Here is an 18416-nt window from a genome sequence, read left to right as displayed (position 1 = left end):
CTACGATTTCCTGCATCGCCAACTGAGTGCAAATATGTACCCGTGGCAAAAAATCTACGTGAAACACAGACACACTGCGCAACAGTAAGTGCAAGGCTTCGCCGTGTAGCATTGCCTACATAAGGTCCAACAAGGACGATCAAATAGCAAATACCCTGTGATGAGAACCAGTATATCTCATAACGAATACTCCCGAAAGACCCTCCGTCTCCAGAGACCCCTGTACGATACGGGTCCGAGGTCCACGGGAACACCCACAAAAGGTGACGCTATTGTCAAAGGAGTGGCTAGGAAGCTGTGCTTAACTTTAAGTAGCCGATCTAACCCGAAAGTCTTAATAACCTCCTCCCGACCAGGTTTGGTTGGCAGAATAAGTCACCATGGTGATACAGCGACGCTAAAAGAGAGCGACTTTCGTGTCAGCTAACCCAGTCCTTGAGCGCAACGTACCTTGCTAAACCACTAATCGAGGTTCGTAGTATACCCCACAGGTCCCTTATTTCTCATAACAAAGCAATTTTAATTTTCAACAGCGCACACACAGCAATGTTCAAAGTTCTCAACTTGCTCTGCCTTTTCAACTAATAATATAATGGCCTAACATTAGCCCAAGAGAAATGTATTTTACTAATTTAATGCGCTTTTGAAGAAGGGCACAAGCTCATAAACACTACTTTCCCCAGTGACTCACAGAGCAGCAGTGCGATGGCTGCCATGACGATGATGAGAGCGATGAAGCTGATGCCCACGCTGGAGCCCAACATGGCTGCCGTCTCTGACCTGCACTGGGAAAAGGAGTCGCAGGCGCAGACGGTGACGTTGATCTGGGAAAAGGAGCCCAGGGCTGGGGACCCGGCATCCATCACCTGCACGGTCACCGCGTACTGGCCCAGCTCCAGCTCAACCAGGGAGTGGAGCCGGGCGTGGGTCTCTGGGGGGAGGGGGGAGGAGAATAGAGGGGGGAATTGAGGAGCAGAATCAGTGGGGAGTTTTACCAAGTAAATGACTAGTTAGTCAATCAACAGTTGCTTATTCAATTAACCTACATTGAATACAGTATTCACAGCAAATCACTTTGAATAAAAATAATCAGTGACGGATGCATTTCATTAAGAAGCTGGTAAGGGTAAGGGCATCTTGCTCCAAGATGCCTACTGGGCAGACTGCAGACATTTGAACCCAGAACATTTCCACTGGGTTAGTAAAACAACCAGCCACCCACGAGACAATCCCACGCTAGCAGATAAAGAGCACAAGGTTTGTGTCTGGTCTCACTGTTGACTGGGACGATGGTCCAGTTGAGGGCCATCTGGTCCGGCAGCTCAAAGGCGAAGGGCTCTGCGTGCGGGGCTAGGTCCTCGTCCAGGGCCGTCAGCAGGAGGGCGCTGTCGGGGTGGTGACTGTGGTGACACACGGTGCCACTGAGAGGAACCAGCTGGGGAGGATAGTCGTTGGTCTCCTTCAGCGTGATGAGCAGGGTGGCGCTGGTGTCCAGGCCTTCTGCATCTACGGTAAAGAACGTTTAAACAACATGTTTATATTCCTGAACAGCCGCAGAGAACCGTAGCAACATGTAAACCACACATTTGTGGTTGTAAACAGCATTAAACAAGAGTAAACATTTAAACCACACGGCTGTAGTAGTAAACAACAGTAAACAACATTTAAACCACACAGTTGTAGTCATAAACAGCAGTGAACAAGAGTAAACAACATGTAAACCACACGGATGTAGTCAAACAACATGTAAACAAAAATAAATAACTGTTTGTAGTGTTCAACAAATGTAAATGACATGTAAACAGGAATGACTAACATGTAATAGTAAAAAATCATGTAAACAAGAGTGAACCGCCGGATATAACATCATGAATGGGTTCCACAAACCTGTTGCCCTTACAACAGCGTTGTAGACGCCGTTCCTGAGGTAGGTTGATCGGATGTTGAACGGTCTCCTGGCGCTGATGTCACCGGTCACTTTATTGATCTCCAACCACCTCTCAGGATCTCTGATGATGTCATATCTGAAAACAGTTCTTTCATTCATATACATTTGACCATGACCAGGACAATCTCCTTAGGGTAAACTGTACATGCATACATGACTCTCGTACTTCGTTTAATTTGCACAGAGAGTCTGGACCTACTCAATTGACAAACGTCAACTCACTTGAAGGCGGGTGTCTGTTTGAAAACTATTGGATCTGCCCAGTGCCACTCTGGATCTACCATAACCAATCGCTAATGTTTGGCCGGGAATCACGTTGTGCGCAGGCTGTAAACAAACGGGACGGAGCCAGGCTAACGTTCCTGTCTGTTGGGCCACAAATTCTCATTGTCACACAGCCTCACTCCTCTTCCTCTTCTTCTTCTCGCTGGCAGTTGACCCCGTCCAATTCCTTGTCCTTCCATTGTCAGAGAATGTAACATTGTGTTGTGCTCCAGCTATAAATATGCTTGGCAGTTCATGGTTCATGAGATGCATCTTTGAGCTATTTCAGTAAACTGGTTGATCGTTGGTAAGTCAAGATTCACCTGGTAGCAATTTACCAATTCAGGACAGATTTATAAAAGAAGTCTAATGGAAATGTATAGAAATATGCTTGACATATTATGACCACTTGTTCAACCATTTTGCATGTAAAGACTTATGCAATGAACTAATGCCTACATATTGTGGGGATGAGACTATTCAATAGAGACCCATTACAAGACATTTTGATCAAAATGACATAAGCAAATGATATTGTAAGAAAGAGCAGAGAATTGTACGTAATCATTTGCATGAATGTACCAAAGCATTTGCAGTTTGTTAAAATAAATGAGAAACTGATTTTTTGATGTGCAAAAGTAACACAATGAGGATTGAACTGATACTTTTCAATTCTGATCTGAGAAATGTACCAAAGCAACTGAGAAAAATTTCAATAGTAAAACATATATTTCAACAAACTTATGAGCACAATAAGTATGGAAAGTTTGTTGAATTTTATGTTATTACTATCACTACTATATATATATAGAATCATTTCTCTGAATATTTTATCCATAATCAATTGTTTTGGTTACATGTATCTTACATGTATGTATTTTCCCTTATCCTTTAGAGGGCTTATGGTGTAATGTGCTGCCTTTGAAGCCCTTTGAGACCCAACTGGGTGGTACCTCAGTCCCGTCTGGTCAGGGTCATAGGCCAGGTTGGTCTTCAGGATGGTCCCTGGCACCACAGACTCTGGGACCAGGATCTGGATGGGATCTTCTCTGAAGCGCGGTGCCTCATTTTCATTCACCACAGTCACCACCACTGTAGCGCTGCTCACAGGAACGCTTGGGGCCTTGGAGCTGAGCAGGTTCCGATTGGCCACAGTAAGAACCAGGGTGTATTCTGATTGGCTCTCAAAGTCCAGAGGCTATGCAGGGAAAGTACAAATAATATATGAGAGAGTAGATAAAATCAACTATTGGCATCTATTAAATAAAATTATCTATTTCATATCATACAAGATAATGGAGCTCTATGTTATAAAAGTAATCTACCATTGAACATTATACGTCATCAGAGATGAAGGTAAGGTGCTTAAGTCAGAATACTTGTTTCTCCAACAATTCTACATCCAGTTTGTTGTCCTTTGATATTTCTGTTTCAGGGCGCAATGTTTGATGTTGATTGTGTGTATGATTCCCTATACTCCGAATGGCAAACATTTTTAAAATGTAACTCGAGTCTAAGCAACCTAAATAGCTTCGTGCTGGTTCAAAAAACGTCATGACCAGAGCTTGGATAAAACCAGGTCAGTTTGACATGGATGGTTTATAATTTGCAAAGAACTTGTTCCCCTTGTCATTGTCAACATAGAATGATTGTGCTTGTCTCATAGAAAATTATGCTGCAGTCAGTCCATCTTTGCTCTTGTTAACTCTGTGTTCTCAACATGGCAACCAGCATGAGCTTCGAGTCTGGGGAGGAGGAGGCGGTGGGATTTAGAATGCAGTACCCATTTCAACCGCTTGGTGTCATATTGTTACATAACGCACCTTTAAGTCTGGCCATTAAAACATGATATAATATTTGTAGTTTTAAGTTATATGTATTTTTAAAAAAACACATAACTTCAAAAATACAGTGAAAGTAGTATTCACACATGTATGAATGAAAGTGAGAGTAGTGAAAGGATGTCACACGTGTCGCAGCTTGTAGCTCTTGGGGATAATTATAGCCTAACAACTGTGGCCTTGGCACACGTCCAGGCATTTAATCGCCAACACGAGTTATAGCGGGGGACGAAGTGTATGTCATCGATAGCATTCTGACAACCTGGCAAAAAACGAAAATGCATTCCCTGCTATTATGTGTTATCCCTCAGCTCGCAGTACCTTCACCAGCGTCAACACGCCCTGGTTGCTGAGCGGGTCCGTGTGGACGACGAAGTGCCCCCCGGGGTTGCCGCGGGTTAGGGTGTACTTTATCTCCCAGTTGCCGGTTCCAGGCTCATCTCGGTCTGTCGCGTTGACCCGGCACAGCTCGAAGTCCATCCTGTTTTCAACCGCTGATACGTGGTACTGTAACCACACAACAAACACAACACAATACGCAACACATCAGAAACAACACACAAAACATGGACATCAGATGAAAACTATATCTACCAAAGCATAAGACACAAAACACAATAACCCAAAATACACACAGCTTCAAAGGATACAGAATACAGAACAGCAGGAGGACAGGTAGAGGGTAGAGGATATGGGAGAGGAGAAGAAGAGGTGGATGGCAGGTGGAGGTGGAAGACAGGTGGTGGTGGAGAAGAGATAGAAGAGGATGACAGGTAGAGGTGGAGGATATGGGAGAGGAGAAGAAGAGGTGGACGGCAGGTGGAGGTGGAAGACAGGTGGTGGTGGAGAAGAGATAGAAGAGGATGACAGGTAGAGGTGGAGGATATGGGAGAGGAGAAGAAGAGGTGGACGGCAGGTGGAGGTGGAAGACAGGTGGTGGTGGAGAAGAGATAGAAGAGGACGACAGGTGGAGGTGGAGGAGGGGTGGAGGAGTAGGACAGGTAGGGGTAGTGGACAGATGGAGGAGGACAGGTAGAGGTGGAGGACAGGTGGAGGAGGAGGACAGGTAGAGGTGATGGACAGATGGAGGAGGACAGATGGAGGAGGAAGACAGGTGGATGACAGGTGGAGGTGGTGGACAGAGAGAGGAGGAGGACAAGTGTAAGACAGGTGTAGGATCTTACCATGCTGGGTCTGAACTGGGGGGCGTGGTTATTGATGTCAGTCACATGTATGATGGCCACACTCTCGCTGGTCAGTCCCATGCCGGACATGTCACCCACCTGTAGCTTCAGTCTGAAGCTCTTCACCACCTGTGACATAACACAGTTATTATTGGCCATTCATTTTGTATGGTAACAATTGTAACTAACTAATAATACCTACATCTTAATGTATTATCTTATAATACATTTTTTATAGGTATAACAAAACAAAGCAAAATCCAAGAACCCCCTGGAACTGGATCCCCCTCTGGGGTATGGGGCCTTGTTGGGACCACCGTATTTTGAGAGATCTCGATGAGATGGTTGTGCCATTTTGCAAAACGTTTTGCAAAGCGTATCAGCCAATCGCGTCTGGGCCTCGTCCTTGTAATTTCCTTGCTTATGTTCGTATGTGTCAGCATGGAGGAGATAGTCGCTACGCGAAGTTTGGCATATGATGTGGTGAACAGCTTATGTGCGCATCCAATATTTTTTAACTATCCGTCGACTCAACGGAGACGGCAAGGCCTGTGATTGGAAACAAAATCATTTCCGGAATCACTTTTCCCGGTTTGACTTGCACCTTATTTACCTTGTACATTGTTTTCTTTGCACATTAAGGGCCAATAAAACATAAAATAAGATTTGAAACACTATTTACATGGTTTGTAGTTAACATATAAGATCGATCGGGCGCCGTATCCGACATCCCGACGGAGAACTTCGAATGCTCGAGGGGTCTCCGTAGTTACGGAGTCGGATTACGGAGTAGGAGTAGTATACTCCTGTCGTCTATCCTATCTCCCAGAGCAAGCACTCTATCAACTGCATCTGGACTTCAACACAAGTTTTCTCCACTAGACTGGGTAACCCCGCACATTCAGCCGGCGATTTGAGTTCGCCCTGCACAAGGGTCTAGAGAAGAGCAATACATTTCTTTCGGCAAGGCGGACCAGGACATACCCAAAGACATTCAGAAGATGTGTTGATTTATTTGTAGAATGTCATACAAAATACCAGGAACGTAATTTCTAGAGTTGAATCTGAACATTCCACAATTTATGTGTATGAGGACCACGACTCTCAAATTGCTAAAGACTATAGATCAAATCACTTCAATATTTAAATGTCAGTGACAGTAGAAGAAGCTGAACATTTTGATGCAACAAACTGTGTGTATATATAGTATCAAAACTGGGGGAACAGCAGAAGTTTACAAATTGTGAGCAGTGGGTGGCATCTGCTCGCTGTTTGCCCCCTCTATCTCCTCTCTCTGTTCCTCCCCTCAGTTTCTCCTCTCTCACTTCTCTTTTCTCCTGTCTCTCCGATATCCTACTCTCTTAGTTTGTCCTCTCTCCGTTCCTCCGCCGTCTCCCCTCTGTTTGCTCTCCCTCTGTCCTTTCAGTTTGTCCTCTCTGTATCTCCTTTCTGCTTGTCTTCCTGTTTCCCTGTGCCTGTCCTCTCACTGTTTGCTCTCCTCCCTGTCTGTCCTCTCTGTTCAAACTCTTTGTTTCTCCTCCCTGTCTGTCCTCTCTCTGTCCCTCCTCTCTCTGTCTGTCCTCTCTCAGTTCCTCCTCTCTCTGTTTGTCTTCTCTCTGTCTCTCCTCCCCGTCTGTCCCCTCTCTGTTCCTCCTCTCTCAGATCCTCCTCTCTCTGTCTTTCCTCCCTGTCTGCCCTCTCTCTGTTCCTCCTTTCTACGTTTGTCCTCTCTGTCTTTCCTCTCCCTCTGTCTGTCCTCTCTCAGATCCTCTTCTCTCTGTCTTTCCTCCCTGTCTGTCCTCTCTCTGTTCCTCTTCTCCTGACGTTGGACAAAAACTCTTCCGTCTAGCAAATTGGGTAAACTCTATTAGAGGTGCATAAATGCTATTTAGAGTTGCGTAAATGCCATTTTAGAAATGTAGGTGTTTTAAAGCCGTTTACGTGCGTTTAGCCTCCACTTCAGCCCTGATTGTGCCATCTGGTTTACCTCGCGGTCGAAGCCGACATCTCGCGTGTAGATGGCGCCCGTCTCGTTGTTGATGCCGAACATGACCTTGGTGACGGCGTCGCCTGGTTCGCTCTCCTGGCCGATGATGGAGTAGCTGAGAATAGCGTTGTCCGTGGAGGGGTCGTCAGCATCGGTGGCCAACACCGACATCACCGACGTTCCTGTTATAGAGAAGGGAAGTTGTTGTATGGAAGGATGAGGTAAGGTACATTTATGATAAGGTCAATTAGAGTCAGGGGAGGTATGGTAATGTTAACGGTTATTGTTATGGTATGGTATGGTGAAGTGAGCTGACGTTCATTAGGAAAGTGTAAGGCTTAGTTACTTATGGTAAATTGAGGTTAGAAGTTTCCAGATTATTCATCATTCGTGCCTTACAGTAGAAGTCTTTAATGGCCGTGATACATTGAACAAAAGGCATCATCAACTCTACTCATCGTAAGTAGGTTAAGTAAGGATGATAAGGGAAGACAAGGTTAATTAATTGAAGGTAAGGTAAGGTAAGGTAAGGTTAGAGTACCCAATCAACCTAACCAGGATATGTTTAGAGAGGGAGGGGACAGCCAGGCACCACAGAACAAGTGAGGTCCAGCCAGTATTCTAGCTGTGCCGTACCTGGGACGGAGAACTCTGACACAGAGCCAGTGAACTGGTTCTTGATGAAGGCGGGTCTGTTGTCATTCTGGTCCAGAACCATGATCTCTATGGTGGACGGGTTCTCCAACCTCTGCCCGCTTGGAGACAGGGCGAAGGCTTTCAACTAGACACACAAAAAACGAAGCACACAAACATACAGGCAGAAACACCAAGGGAATTAGAATCCCACATTTTCACGTTTTAACACAAACATGAAGACATTTGCATTCATATTTTAAAGATACATACATTGTTTCCTATGAATCTGTCTTTCGGTTTATTTGGCCATCTGTGCAATGAATAACATGGTTTCCAAAACATATGCTCCATGTGCTTGTAGAAACATTCAAGATGTTTGCTCCACATGGCAGAGAAGTGTCTCCCTGGTCGGCAATTAAGAGCCAAACATACTTCTGACCTCGCAAACTAACTGAGACGTCGGTCGGTTGCAGGCGAAGAAAACACCAAGCATGAGGTAAGCAGGAGGTGGAAAGTTGTTTTGCACATTATTGTGCTCCTCTAGGAGATTGGAAGGGGGTTTCCACATTGGGTCAGTTTACAAGAGTTCCAATTAGAGTTTGCCTACCCATAATGTCTATAAACAGATCTGTTGGCAAGGGGACAAGCTTTTTTGTAATCAAAGCTGGTTTTCGTTTGTAGTCCGTTTGTAGGCCGTGTTGTATTGATCAATAACATTTGAGCGTTTCTTCGTGGCATGCAGGTAAACAGTTTGTGCGGTGAGAAACTGATTGGATTTATCGTCTTTCAGCAATTCATCTGTTTATAGAGATTAGCCAAATTGTCTTCTGGATCTGAAACACCTACAAAAAATATCAAATATAAATAATACAAATATAAATGTCAGATGATAGCCAATAGTTACCTAGATTTGCTTCCAATAACTGCTGTCTTCCAATAACTGCTGTCCAGTCTTTTTTAAGGAGTATTTTCATCTGACTATAGTTCATCTCACCTTGAAGCTTTTGTGCTTCTCTCGATCAAGTGGATGCTTGCTCCGGATGATTCCGGTCTTCTCATCAATGTCAAACAGGTTCTTGGGCTCCTGGTCCACGCCGGGGCCCTCCAGCCGGTAGAAGACCTGACTAGTGAAGATCTTATCCGACTTGATCTGGAGGGAGAACATCAGAGGAGGGCTGTTGGCTTACAGTGAGTTTGTGTTTAAATACCCCTTGTTGTTCCCACTCAACCATTTCTAATGGATCATTTTTACAGGCAGGTCACGACAGGACTTCTTGAAACTAGAGTTGTCTCCATCTACTCCGTGCTTAAAGCTTGTTCATTTTTGGCTCGGTTCTGTTTGGTCATGGATTGTTGATTTGATTTTATACCAACGGCAGATTCAGTAGGAGAAAGGTTTGGAGTGTTGAGCCCTGATTGGTCTATGGTGGCCATCTTACCTGGACTAGGTCTTCAGGAACCTGTTTGCTGTTCTCCAGCACCCGGATCGGAGGGATGATCCAGTCCCTCTTGACCCGGGACAACCCTGGACTCTGAGGTATCCATGGGTTTAGAACAAGGAGTTCAGACTCTACTGTGTTGGGTTGAAGGTGGAGATCTGGTATCAGTGGATATTCAGTGGACCCCTATGGAAAATGAAACCGACTTTATTCATCCCTTATTTATGAAGTATAATGTATTGTAGAAAACATCATGGCTTATTATCATTCATTTCAACGCTTCATAATACAAATACGGAAGGATCCGACTTCTCTTCAACTTTACATATTTTTACCTTAAAGCAGCTGAATGGCTCAATGTCTTTGTTTTATATGGAACAAAGACAACTGGATGTAATGATACTAACACTGAAACTTCTCCAACCCCTTCATCTTGACATAAAAAAAACAAGACTGCCTGTGTACCCCTTCGTGCTCTCACATCAAAATAACTCTTTCACAGCAGAGATAAATAGATATCATATTGTATTGAAACACTGTGTTTGCATGTGCGCAAGGGTGTGTGTTTTTCTGTCTGTCTGTGTGTGTGTGCGTGCGTGTGCGTGTGTGGACATGGGACAGGCTGTGGAACAGAGGTGATAGCTCTATTCAATAGCTTTTGAGGCCCTAAGCTTCTTCCTCTAATATGGAATCCATGCGGTTGGGGAGGGCAGGTCTGACCCTTTGGAATGGGAGATGGGGGTGAGGGTAGGCGAGGTGGTGGTGGTTGGGGGCGTGGTTTAGAGTCATTCTGCTCAGGTTTCGCTGGCTATAAACATATTTGCTTTGATCTGCTATGATCTTGGTGTGAAATAATCTGAGGACAAGGAGCGGAAAACTGGTCGGCACACAAACACACATATAACTCGCCATGTCACGCTCACACACACACACACACACACACACAAAGAGACACACACACAGACACGCTCAAAGACACACACATGCTCAAACACATACACAGGGCAGCTGTCGAGCATGGATTTAGTTCCTGTTTGCTCCCACCCAAGGCCTGCTCACAGATTCTCCTTTGTGCCTCTGCACCTGACTCACTCCTGAGGCTCCTCTTACACACACACACACACACACACACACACACACACACACACACACACACACACACACACACACACACACACACACACACACACACACACACACACACACACACACACACACACACACACACACACACGAAGGGATAGGCATATACACACACCCCAACACGTGCTTATGATGCTTTGAATTCTGTTCCCTTGGAATGTTTTACATTCAGCAAGTCTTCCAAACTCTCCATATCATCTACACAGCGCCATAAAGGGAAAATCCTACTGTGTATCAGATTTCAGGCGTTATTAATCCAAATCAAACACAACCAGGGCACCACCAAACAGAAAACCCATGTTTGGCTACCACTTACAGCTAGCATCTTACAGCTAAGGGTATCAGAGCAGGGCCATCATTTCAGGACTACACCAGAACTTCCTGGAGGCCCTGGTTCTGTCCTTGACAGCAGGGCTTAAAGCTGATCTTCTGGCATTCTGCAAGACACTACTGGGGCTATGCAGGCCATGCCTGGCATGCATGGGACCAGGAGAGGGGAGGAGGGGAGGAGGCTAATCTTAGACTGCCCCATATTCTCTGTGGTCCCTCTGGTCCTTACCCCGACTCATCTCATTCTCCTGTTGTCGGAACCCCGCTACAGGGGAACTCGGACAGTAGGAGGCCTCCGCTGGCTGGAAGCCCGCCACAAGGGGAACTCAGACGGTACGATTCCTCCGCTGGCTGGAAGCCCGCCACAAGGGGAACTCAGACGGTACGATTCCTCCGCTGGCTGGAAGCCCGCCACAAGGGGAACTCAGCGACTGCCGCTGGCCGGCAGTCGCTGGGAATTTCAAATCCCAATACAAATGTTGTACATTTGTACCATTACACTGCACTATAGGGTTAGGGTTACACTTTCTCAAATATAGTTCACCCAGTGCATGGTTTCTGTTTGGCTGAAACTGGTTCCAGGAGATGTCAGTAGAAATGGTATCAATGGCCCCATTTGAAACCAATCATAACCCATATACTTTTGATTGCCCACACCACCAGCGAGGACAGTGCCGTCCCTGAGGTGGGGTTTGGCATCTTATTTTCCATTTAACCAAATCCTGAGGTGCCTCCAGCCAACCACCTAAGAAGGTTTTGTTATTTGATTTGGCCTCCTTTCATCGTGGCCTCACCCTGCGCCTGAGAGCTGACACCCAGCCACAGGAAGGTCACTCCGGTGGACTTAGGCCCAATCCCATTTCTACCCCTTCCCCCTTCCCCTTGTTTTGAAGGGGTAAGGGGAAGGGGTAAGGGGTAGAGATGGGATTGGGCCTTATTGTCCTCCACCCAGCTCCGCGCGAGTCCTTCCCTAGTCCTGACAGAGGCCACCTGATCGTGTCGCGATACCAATTAGACCCGTATTACAGCTGGCTAGTTAGAGAGAGATAGAAACACACACAGAACCCGACCGCTTTCAAAACTTTTCTGGGGAGAGAGGACCTGAGTGGGGACTTTGTAATGGGTGTCAGCATTATTGGGGAACCTATAGGAACTGAATGAGAACTTGGGTTTGAATACCTTGGTATCCTCTATAAATCTAGAATAATTGTATCACCTTATTCTTGTCTTAAAATTGATTATTGTCTATTAGTAGATGCATAATTGTCTATTAGTCTTATTATAAAATAATCTGTATTATCAATTGTATCATTAGTTTGGAGGGCATAATGGCAAGACATAAACACACACTAATCCATCCTGCAACAAACACACCAACTGAGGAACACACCAACCAACAAACACACCAGCTGCCTAGCTGCTTACCCAAGCCTAGTATTAATTTCTACTCAGAAGAGATTAAACTTCTCAAAAGTAGGCATGTATTGATTAGTTGATTGGTGACAAACTATTAGAAGGATCGATAGTCAGCATAATACAAGAATGGTGCAGTGCATAAAATTAAGTGGCATCTAACGGAGCGGACTTGGTAGATGAAATAATATTCTTAGGTCCATTTGATTTAGTGGATAAGCCCATGAAAAGAAGAATATTTGTGTTTACATTTCCTTCGAATAAGCTTTTTATAGCTACAAAGACCCTATGATCTCTTTCACGGAGCTCGCCATGATCGTGCCCCCATTTTTCCAATGTTTTCCAACTGACAATCACTGCGAGCATGAGCTAACCTAAAACAGTAAAAACGGCACCTCAATGTGAAACAATTAAGCGTAATGTAAATAACTAAACAGAATAAAGAAATCTATCAAGGAACCACATCACTTGACACTAATGGAAGCATCAGTAGGTCACACAGTTGGCCCTCCTAAATCTGGTCCGCTACACATTGTATCAAATAGAGCTAGCATGCTTCCCCTTATCTGGTTAGCTGGCTAGTGAATAAAAGTTCCTGCCCACAATTCGATTATTAAATGCAGGGCCAACTTCGGAATTGGACACTAAAGGACCGGTGTTGACGATCAATCTCGCCCTGCCGTCAGCTCAGTGGTCCACTCTTGGTTGACTGACACCATGTGGGGGAACACACATGAAGGAGCAGTTTAAGTGTTTTAAATTACAAGAAAGAAAATCATGGGTTAATGTTTGATTGTCATACATTTGATCGAGTTATCTAGAAAAGACGCCTTGTTCCTTGTTGCAGATCCGTAACAAGGAATGAGGCGTTTTTTCTTCACATTGGCTGTTGCCAAATTTACTTCCCTCCCCCACACTACGTGAGTCAGGCTCAAACCATTTTGTCTTGAGCACCCCGAACTACACAAGAGCTCAGCTCGCCATGCTAGCCAATCAACCAGGCCAATGCACCAACCGACAAGCTAGCCGCCTTACTGGTTTCTTAACAGTAGGCCTGCTAGGTCATGACTTCCCTTGAAGCTATTTTTGGGTGTATGGCTAAATCCGAATGCTAAAGAATGCAGAGTAAAGAATTGATTGGTTTATGGCACACTGCCACAACCTAAATAGGACATGGTGATAACAGACTTAAAAACTATTGAAATATACATAATATAATATTACCACAATTATTATCAATATCATATTTCAGAATATCACATTTAGAGGAACTAGCCAATTTTATTTATATAGCCCTTACTCAAAGTTACAGTCTCAAAGGGCTTAACAGGCAAAATCACCAGAAACCAAAATGGTTAACATTTACAATAATAAGAGGCAACTTCCTATATTGTACAAATTGTTTATAGCGGGTCTGGTCGGGTGTGGAATGTAATTTGCGCTACTGTCAGGAACACGGGTCGGATGCGATTTTAAGTATTGCGGGTACAGGCGGGAGCAGGTTTGCAAAATAAGACCCGTGCAGGACTCTGACTGGCGCTGGCACACTAGCCAAAGGTCGGAAGCACGAGTCAATAGTTTCCGAGTTCAAATGCACGTAGGTCAAATCTTTCTCCTTTTCAAAGACGTTTACGCTCGATAATCTCGAGGACCCTTCCCCTCCACACATTAACCACTAACAGTGGCCATTCCCAATCCTTCTCACACTCATTGGTCTGCTACAGATTCCGGATTTACTGACGCGCACCTTCCACGTTTAATGTGTCAAAATAAAAAATAAAAGAGGGCAAACTTACTGGTCGCCCATGCGTGACCAGATGTAAAATTCAGTCTCACAATCTCAAATTTTGGTCGTTAAATGCGACCATCTGGTCACAGTCTGGAGCCCTGAACTTACTTTCATTGATGAGTTCAGCAACAGCTGGTGGTCAAATTGGTGTTCAGTGATCAGTTTGTCCCTAGTAAGGGTTTGTTTGGTGTTTGGTTGGTGTTGGGTGGATGTTGGTTGGTAGGTAGGGGTTTGGCCTGGGATTTTCTGCTATGGGAGCAGCTGGTGGCTCTTCCGCAACACGGATAAGCCAATGGGACCGATGGCTTCATAGAGCTGGCATCTGGCAACAGCTGCAGCTGCTGCCCATGCCTCTTACACACACATGTACGACGTTATGCTACACTAAAAGCCTCCACCAAAACCATCCATACACAACACAAAACTACCCTACAACACAGCACTACACAAACAAAATACTAAACTACACCATGAAATACTACACTTTTGAAAACAACACAACAGACTTTACGTGTACCATTCAATGTTATGCTATTCATATTCGAAACTATACTAAGCACATTTTGTTAAACCAAACAACTTCCGGCTGACCTCTTTACGTCACTAGCAACAACAAACTCAGGCGGTATTCGAGAAAGATGTTTTCAGTAGACAGCTGTCAGTTAGCTTGGGGTCCATGTCATTTCTCCAACGCTCCATTGTTCTGACCTTTCGGTCATATGCAGACTCGTCCGGCGGCGGAGCAGCTCCTCTGGTGGCGGAGTACCTTCTCCGGCGGGAGTCCGCATACGGCAACAATGCCTTTCTACTCCATGTCACGATTCAATCTGGACCTCAGAGAGTCAAAGCCAAAGTTACTTTCCCCCCAATTCCTTCTCCACCATGGCCGAGATAACCCCCACTACGAGTCTTTCCTTGTTGTGGTAGTAGTACCACAAGAGTCGGAGAACCCGACGCACTTTAAGATTCATAATATCAGAGAATATCCCCGTCAGTTCGGCCGTCGCGCAATGAATGAATGAAGATCGTAAACACGTCGGAAGAAATAAACATTTATTTTTGACGGATGTGCCCGAAGTTACTTTTCACCACCTTGTTGATGACCAACATTTAGGAAAACACGTACTTTAATTCAGCCTTGGGTGAAATCGAAGCGTAGTGTGTACTGAATGCATGTTGATGATGATGCACTTCTTATAGGGGGTAACTACACTGGCACGACACTGGTTTCCTCCATCTTCTGCGCCACCTTTTTCAATAAATCGCCGCTTATCGTTTTCCGAGGGCGACTCTAACACGACTACCGTCTCCTTCTTCTTCCGGCTCATGGCCCCCGGAAAAGATCTCGAACACGCGCAGAACGCAAAATCCAATTCCAATTCGATTGACCGTAAACATGCGCGCTTACTGCTGTAATCAATCAAATAATCTAGGGGTCTTAATCCAACAATGAGAAACGTAGTCGATAAGGTGTATACATGCATCTTATTAGTCAAATCATAACCCAATAACCCGGACTAACCCAATAATTCGATTTTCTTGAGTCATTGACTCAATGACAATAAGGAGACAACTAAACTCTTTGCAGGAAGAGAACGGTGGAAACATGAGTGAGAGCCGAAGATAGGAGAATTTAAAAAAAAGAATAGCTAGTGTTAACTAAAATAATGAGAGTTGAGATTGTAATGACATTAGGACAATATTCTGTTAGATCATGATGATTGATGACAATAATTTCAGTGTGAGACTTCTCCTTGAGCGAGACGAAATGAAAAGCAGACCTGATCAAGCCAAAGGTAGAGAAACTAGTTTTATTTATCTGTATGTATCCTGACAGGGTATACTTGACCCAAACGATTACATTGCAGCCGAATTACGGTTGCAGCGTTCTAGCTCAATACTAGACGATTTCTAAAATGATTGTCCTTGTTAGTCCTTTAGACCCACAATGATTGAAAATAGGGTCCACGTCAAAGAATCATTTAAGGTCAGACCATAAAATATGGACATAGGGCCCTATTTTAACGGTCTGAAATGCAAGTGAGAAGCGCCAAGCGCAAGTAACTTTGTGGGCGGTTCTATGGCTGTGTGGCTAGTTTACCGGCGCGAAAAATTACTCTTGCGCCTGGCGCAAATCTAAAAAGGGTTGGTCTGAAGTAGCCTCATTACCCGTAGGTGTGGTTTGGGCGTAACGTGCAATAAACCAATGAGAGTGCCAGCTCCCATCCCCTTTAAGAGCCATGAGCGCATTTGAATCTGACAAGTTGATATTTTGACAGTGCGCAGAGTCCTCAAATAAATTTCGGCAAAGAAAACTTATATGATATAACATATGACATGCGGTAACTGTCGTTCTATTTAATGATATACGCATACATTATAAACATCGTTTATCATTATTGTATGCATTATCGTTATTGACTTGTGTTCCTAATATGCATGTGTCGCCCCGTTAATATACATTGCCATGGACTGTATTATGCGTTACGTGTTTAGTTTGCGTGTGTTTAAACAGATGGACGCACACACGTGCGCCCGCATTCATTAATTATTTTACACAGACACACGCGCGCCCGCATTCATTCATTCTTTTTAACACTCACTCGCGGTAAAACAATGTTTTCTCACGATCAAATACTCATCAATCCTAAAAGTTATGGGCATGTACACGATGTCTGTGTCAAGAAAATATGTGTTTGCTGTACGGTGTTTGAAAATGCATTGATTTAAAACTACATCTTATTACCGCTGTATCAGCTGTTCTTTCCCAAATAATTTCCCAAGAATGTGTGGCTAGGTAGATGAGAGAAGCCAAGTGTATGCGCGAGGTGCACAAGCAACATTATGCATGCGCCCTTAAAATAGCATCTGAACAACACTGCACTGACTTTAAACACGGGGAGCCGAACCGGCCCTTGGGGCGCAAGATCATTCCCTAATTTACGACGCGTGGCGCAGGAGGGAAAAGAATGCTCTGCGCCAGTTGCAAACTAGCAACGACACATGCGCCAGTGATTAAGTCAATTGCGCCGGATGCAAGATAGGGCCCATAGTGTCTATTTTGTCATCGTCTTCTTGGTCTGTCTTCTATTGAGCATCAGTATTGTTTGAGATTTTGAGATTATTAATTAATATTCCATCCTTAACACACTCTGCAGCCATACCCCAAACAACCTATAGGCTGTTAGAGGAAGTACATGCTAGTGTCTTTCGTCTGAGAAAGACACTAGCATGCCTCAGTGTGACTAACCGGCTCTTCCCACCACACGGCAGTAAGTTCACAATGGAGTTTGCTTTATATACAGGCAAGAAGGGGTGTAACAGACACACTGGCCTGATTGAAACGATGGCAGATGGGATGTGAAACTCCTTATATCAAACATTAGCCCACAAATTAAACACCAAACACAATGACATACGTAGCACACACACCACTTGCGTGGTGGGTGGAGTGTGGCACACACAAACAGAGCATGGTCTGTGTTGCATCAGTAGTCCAAACAGATAGGAGTGTGCAACGCATGTTATTGAGAGATGGTGTGTTTAATATATACGTAACATGGTCATCAATGCAAGTTCTCATAATGGTGTGATGACAGACAGCTAACAAGCTCCCTGGCCACTTTCTCACACACACACACACACACACACACACACACACACTATCTCTCGCTCACGATATGTCTAATAAAGGTGCTGAAATACTCTCCCCCTCTCTCATATTCTTACGGTGCTGGAACACCAATCTCTGCCGCCAATGGGAGGACGATGGCTTAGCATTGGGTAGCAGAGACACTGGCCCACCACTACAGCTAACAGATATGTTCCAAACATACTTTTGAGTCTAATTTAAAAATAATATGGTTCTGTGCTCTGGCCAGATGTCTTACTAAACACCTCAGGTTATTTACAAAGCCTTTCATCCCACATACATTCTTAGAGGGTCTCCATAGACACACTTCCAATCAGTTTAGGAGTTTAGGACGCCCCTCCCACCCTTGCCCTCAGACCAAGAACCCCAAATAACCCAATGGGGACAGAGAGCAGTCTCGAACAGAGACACAAGAGGGGTGGACTAACACCACCCACCGTTTCCTCAGCATAGAAACATAACCTAGTCCCGCACTTTGACAGGTTTCTTATAAACAACTTGGGACCGTTACTATCAAACGTCAACAATCACTTGAACTATACGAGGACTCTTCCTACCTGGCAGAGCACAGCGCCGAGTGGGAAGCACAGCATTAAGGACCACAAGGCCATCTTCTGAACGTCGACCCTCTGTAGAGCACCAGGGATATGATGTCCTGAAGACCGCTCTATGGAGGGATCTCACACTCTATGCCCTCTCTCTCTCTCTCCAGACTCTAATCTCAATTTCTGTCAATCTCCTTCCCTCGCTATGTCTCTCTGACCGTTTGTGTCTCTCATTCCAAATGTGG

At 44.7% G+C, this 18416-nt stretch overlaps 1 protein-coding gene across 1 annotated transcript in view; it reads right to left on the bottom strand.

Moving 5' to 3' along the window:
* The window catches only part of cdh15 (cadherin 15, type 1, M-cadherin (myotubule)), a 21837-nt gene extending 3421 nt beyond the window's left edge, over window positions 1-18416 (bottom strand). Inside the window, exons 1-11 of the mRNA XM_060070906.1 lie at window positions 18184-18416; window positions 9300-9485; window positions 8855-9010; window positions 7861-8005; window positions 7225-7406; window positions 5238-5366; window positions 4375-4560; window positions 3166-3410; window positions 1888-2024; window positions 1276-1506; window positions 692-931 (exon numbers count right to left, since the gene is read on the bottom strand). Coding sequence (XP_059926889.1) covers window positions 692-931; window positions 1276-1506; window positions 1888-2024; window positions 3166-3410; window positions 4375-4560; window positions 5238-5366; window positions 7225-7406; window positions 7861-8005; window positions 8855-9010; window positions 9300-9485; window positions 18184-18237 — 1891 coding nt within the window. The 5' untranslated portion in view covers window positions 18238-18416. The remainder of the gene's footprint in view (window positions 1-691; window positions 932-1275; window positions 1507-1887; window positions 2025-3165; window positions 3411-4374; window positions 4561-5237; window positions 5367-7224; window positions 7407-7860; window positions 8006-8854; window positions 9011-9299; window positions 9486-18183) is intronic.

This window comes from Gadus macrocephalus, chromosome 14 (assembly GCF_031168955.1).
Source record: "Gadus macrocephalus chromosome 14, ASM3116895v1".
In the NCBI taxonomy this organism is placed as follows: Eukaryota; Metazoa; Chordata; class Actinopteri; order Gadiformes; family Gadidae; genus Gadus; species Gadus macrocephalus.
This window is presented reverse-complemented; position numbering and strand designations above follow the sequence as displayed.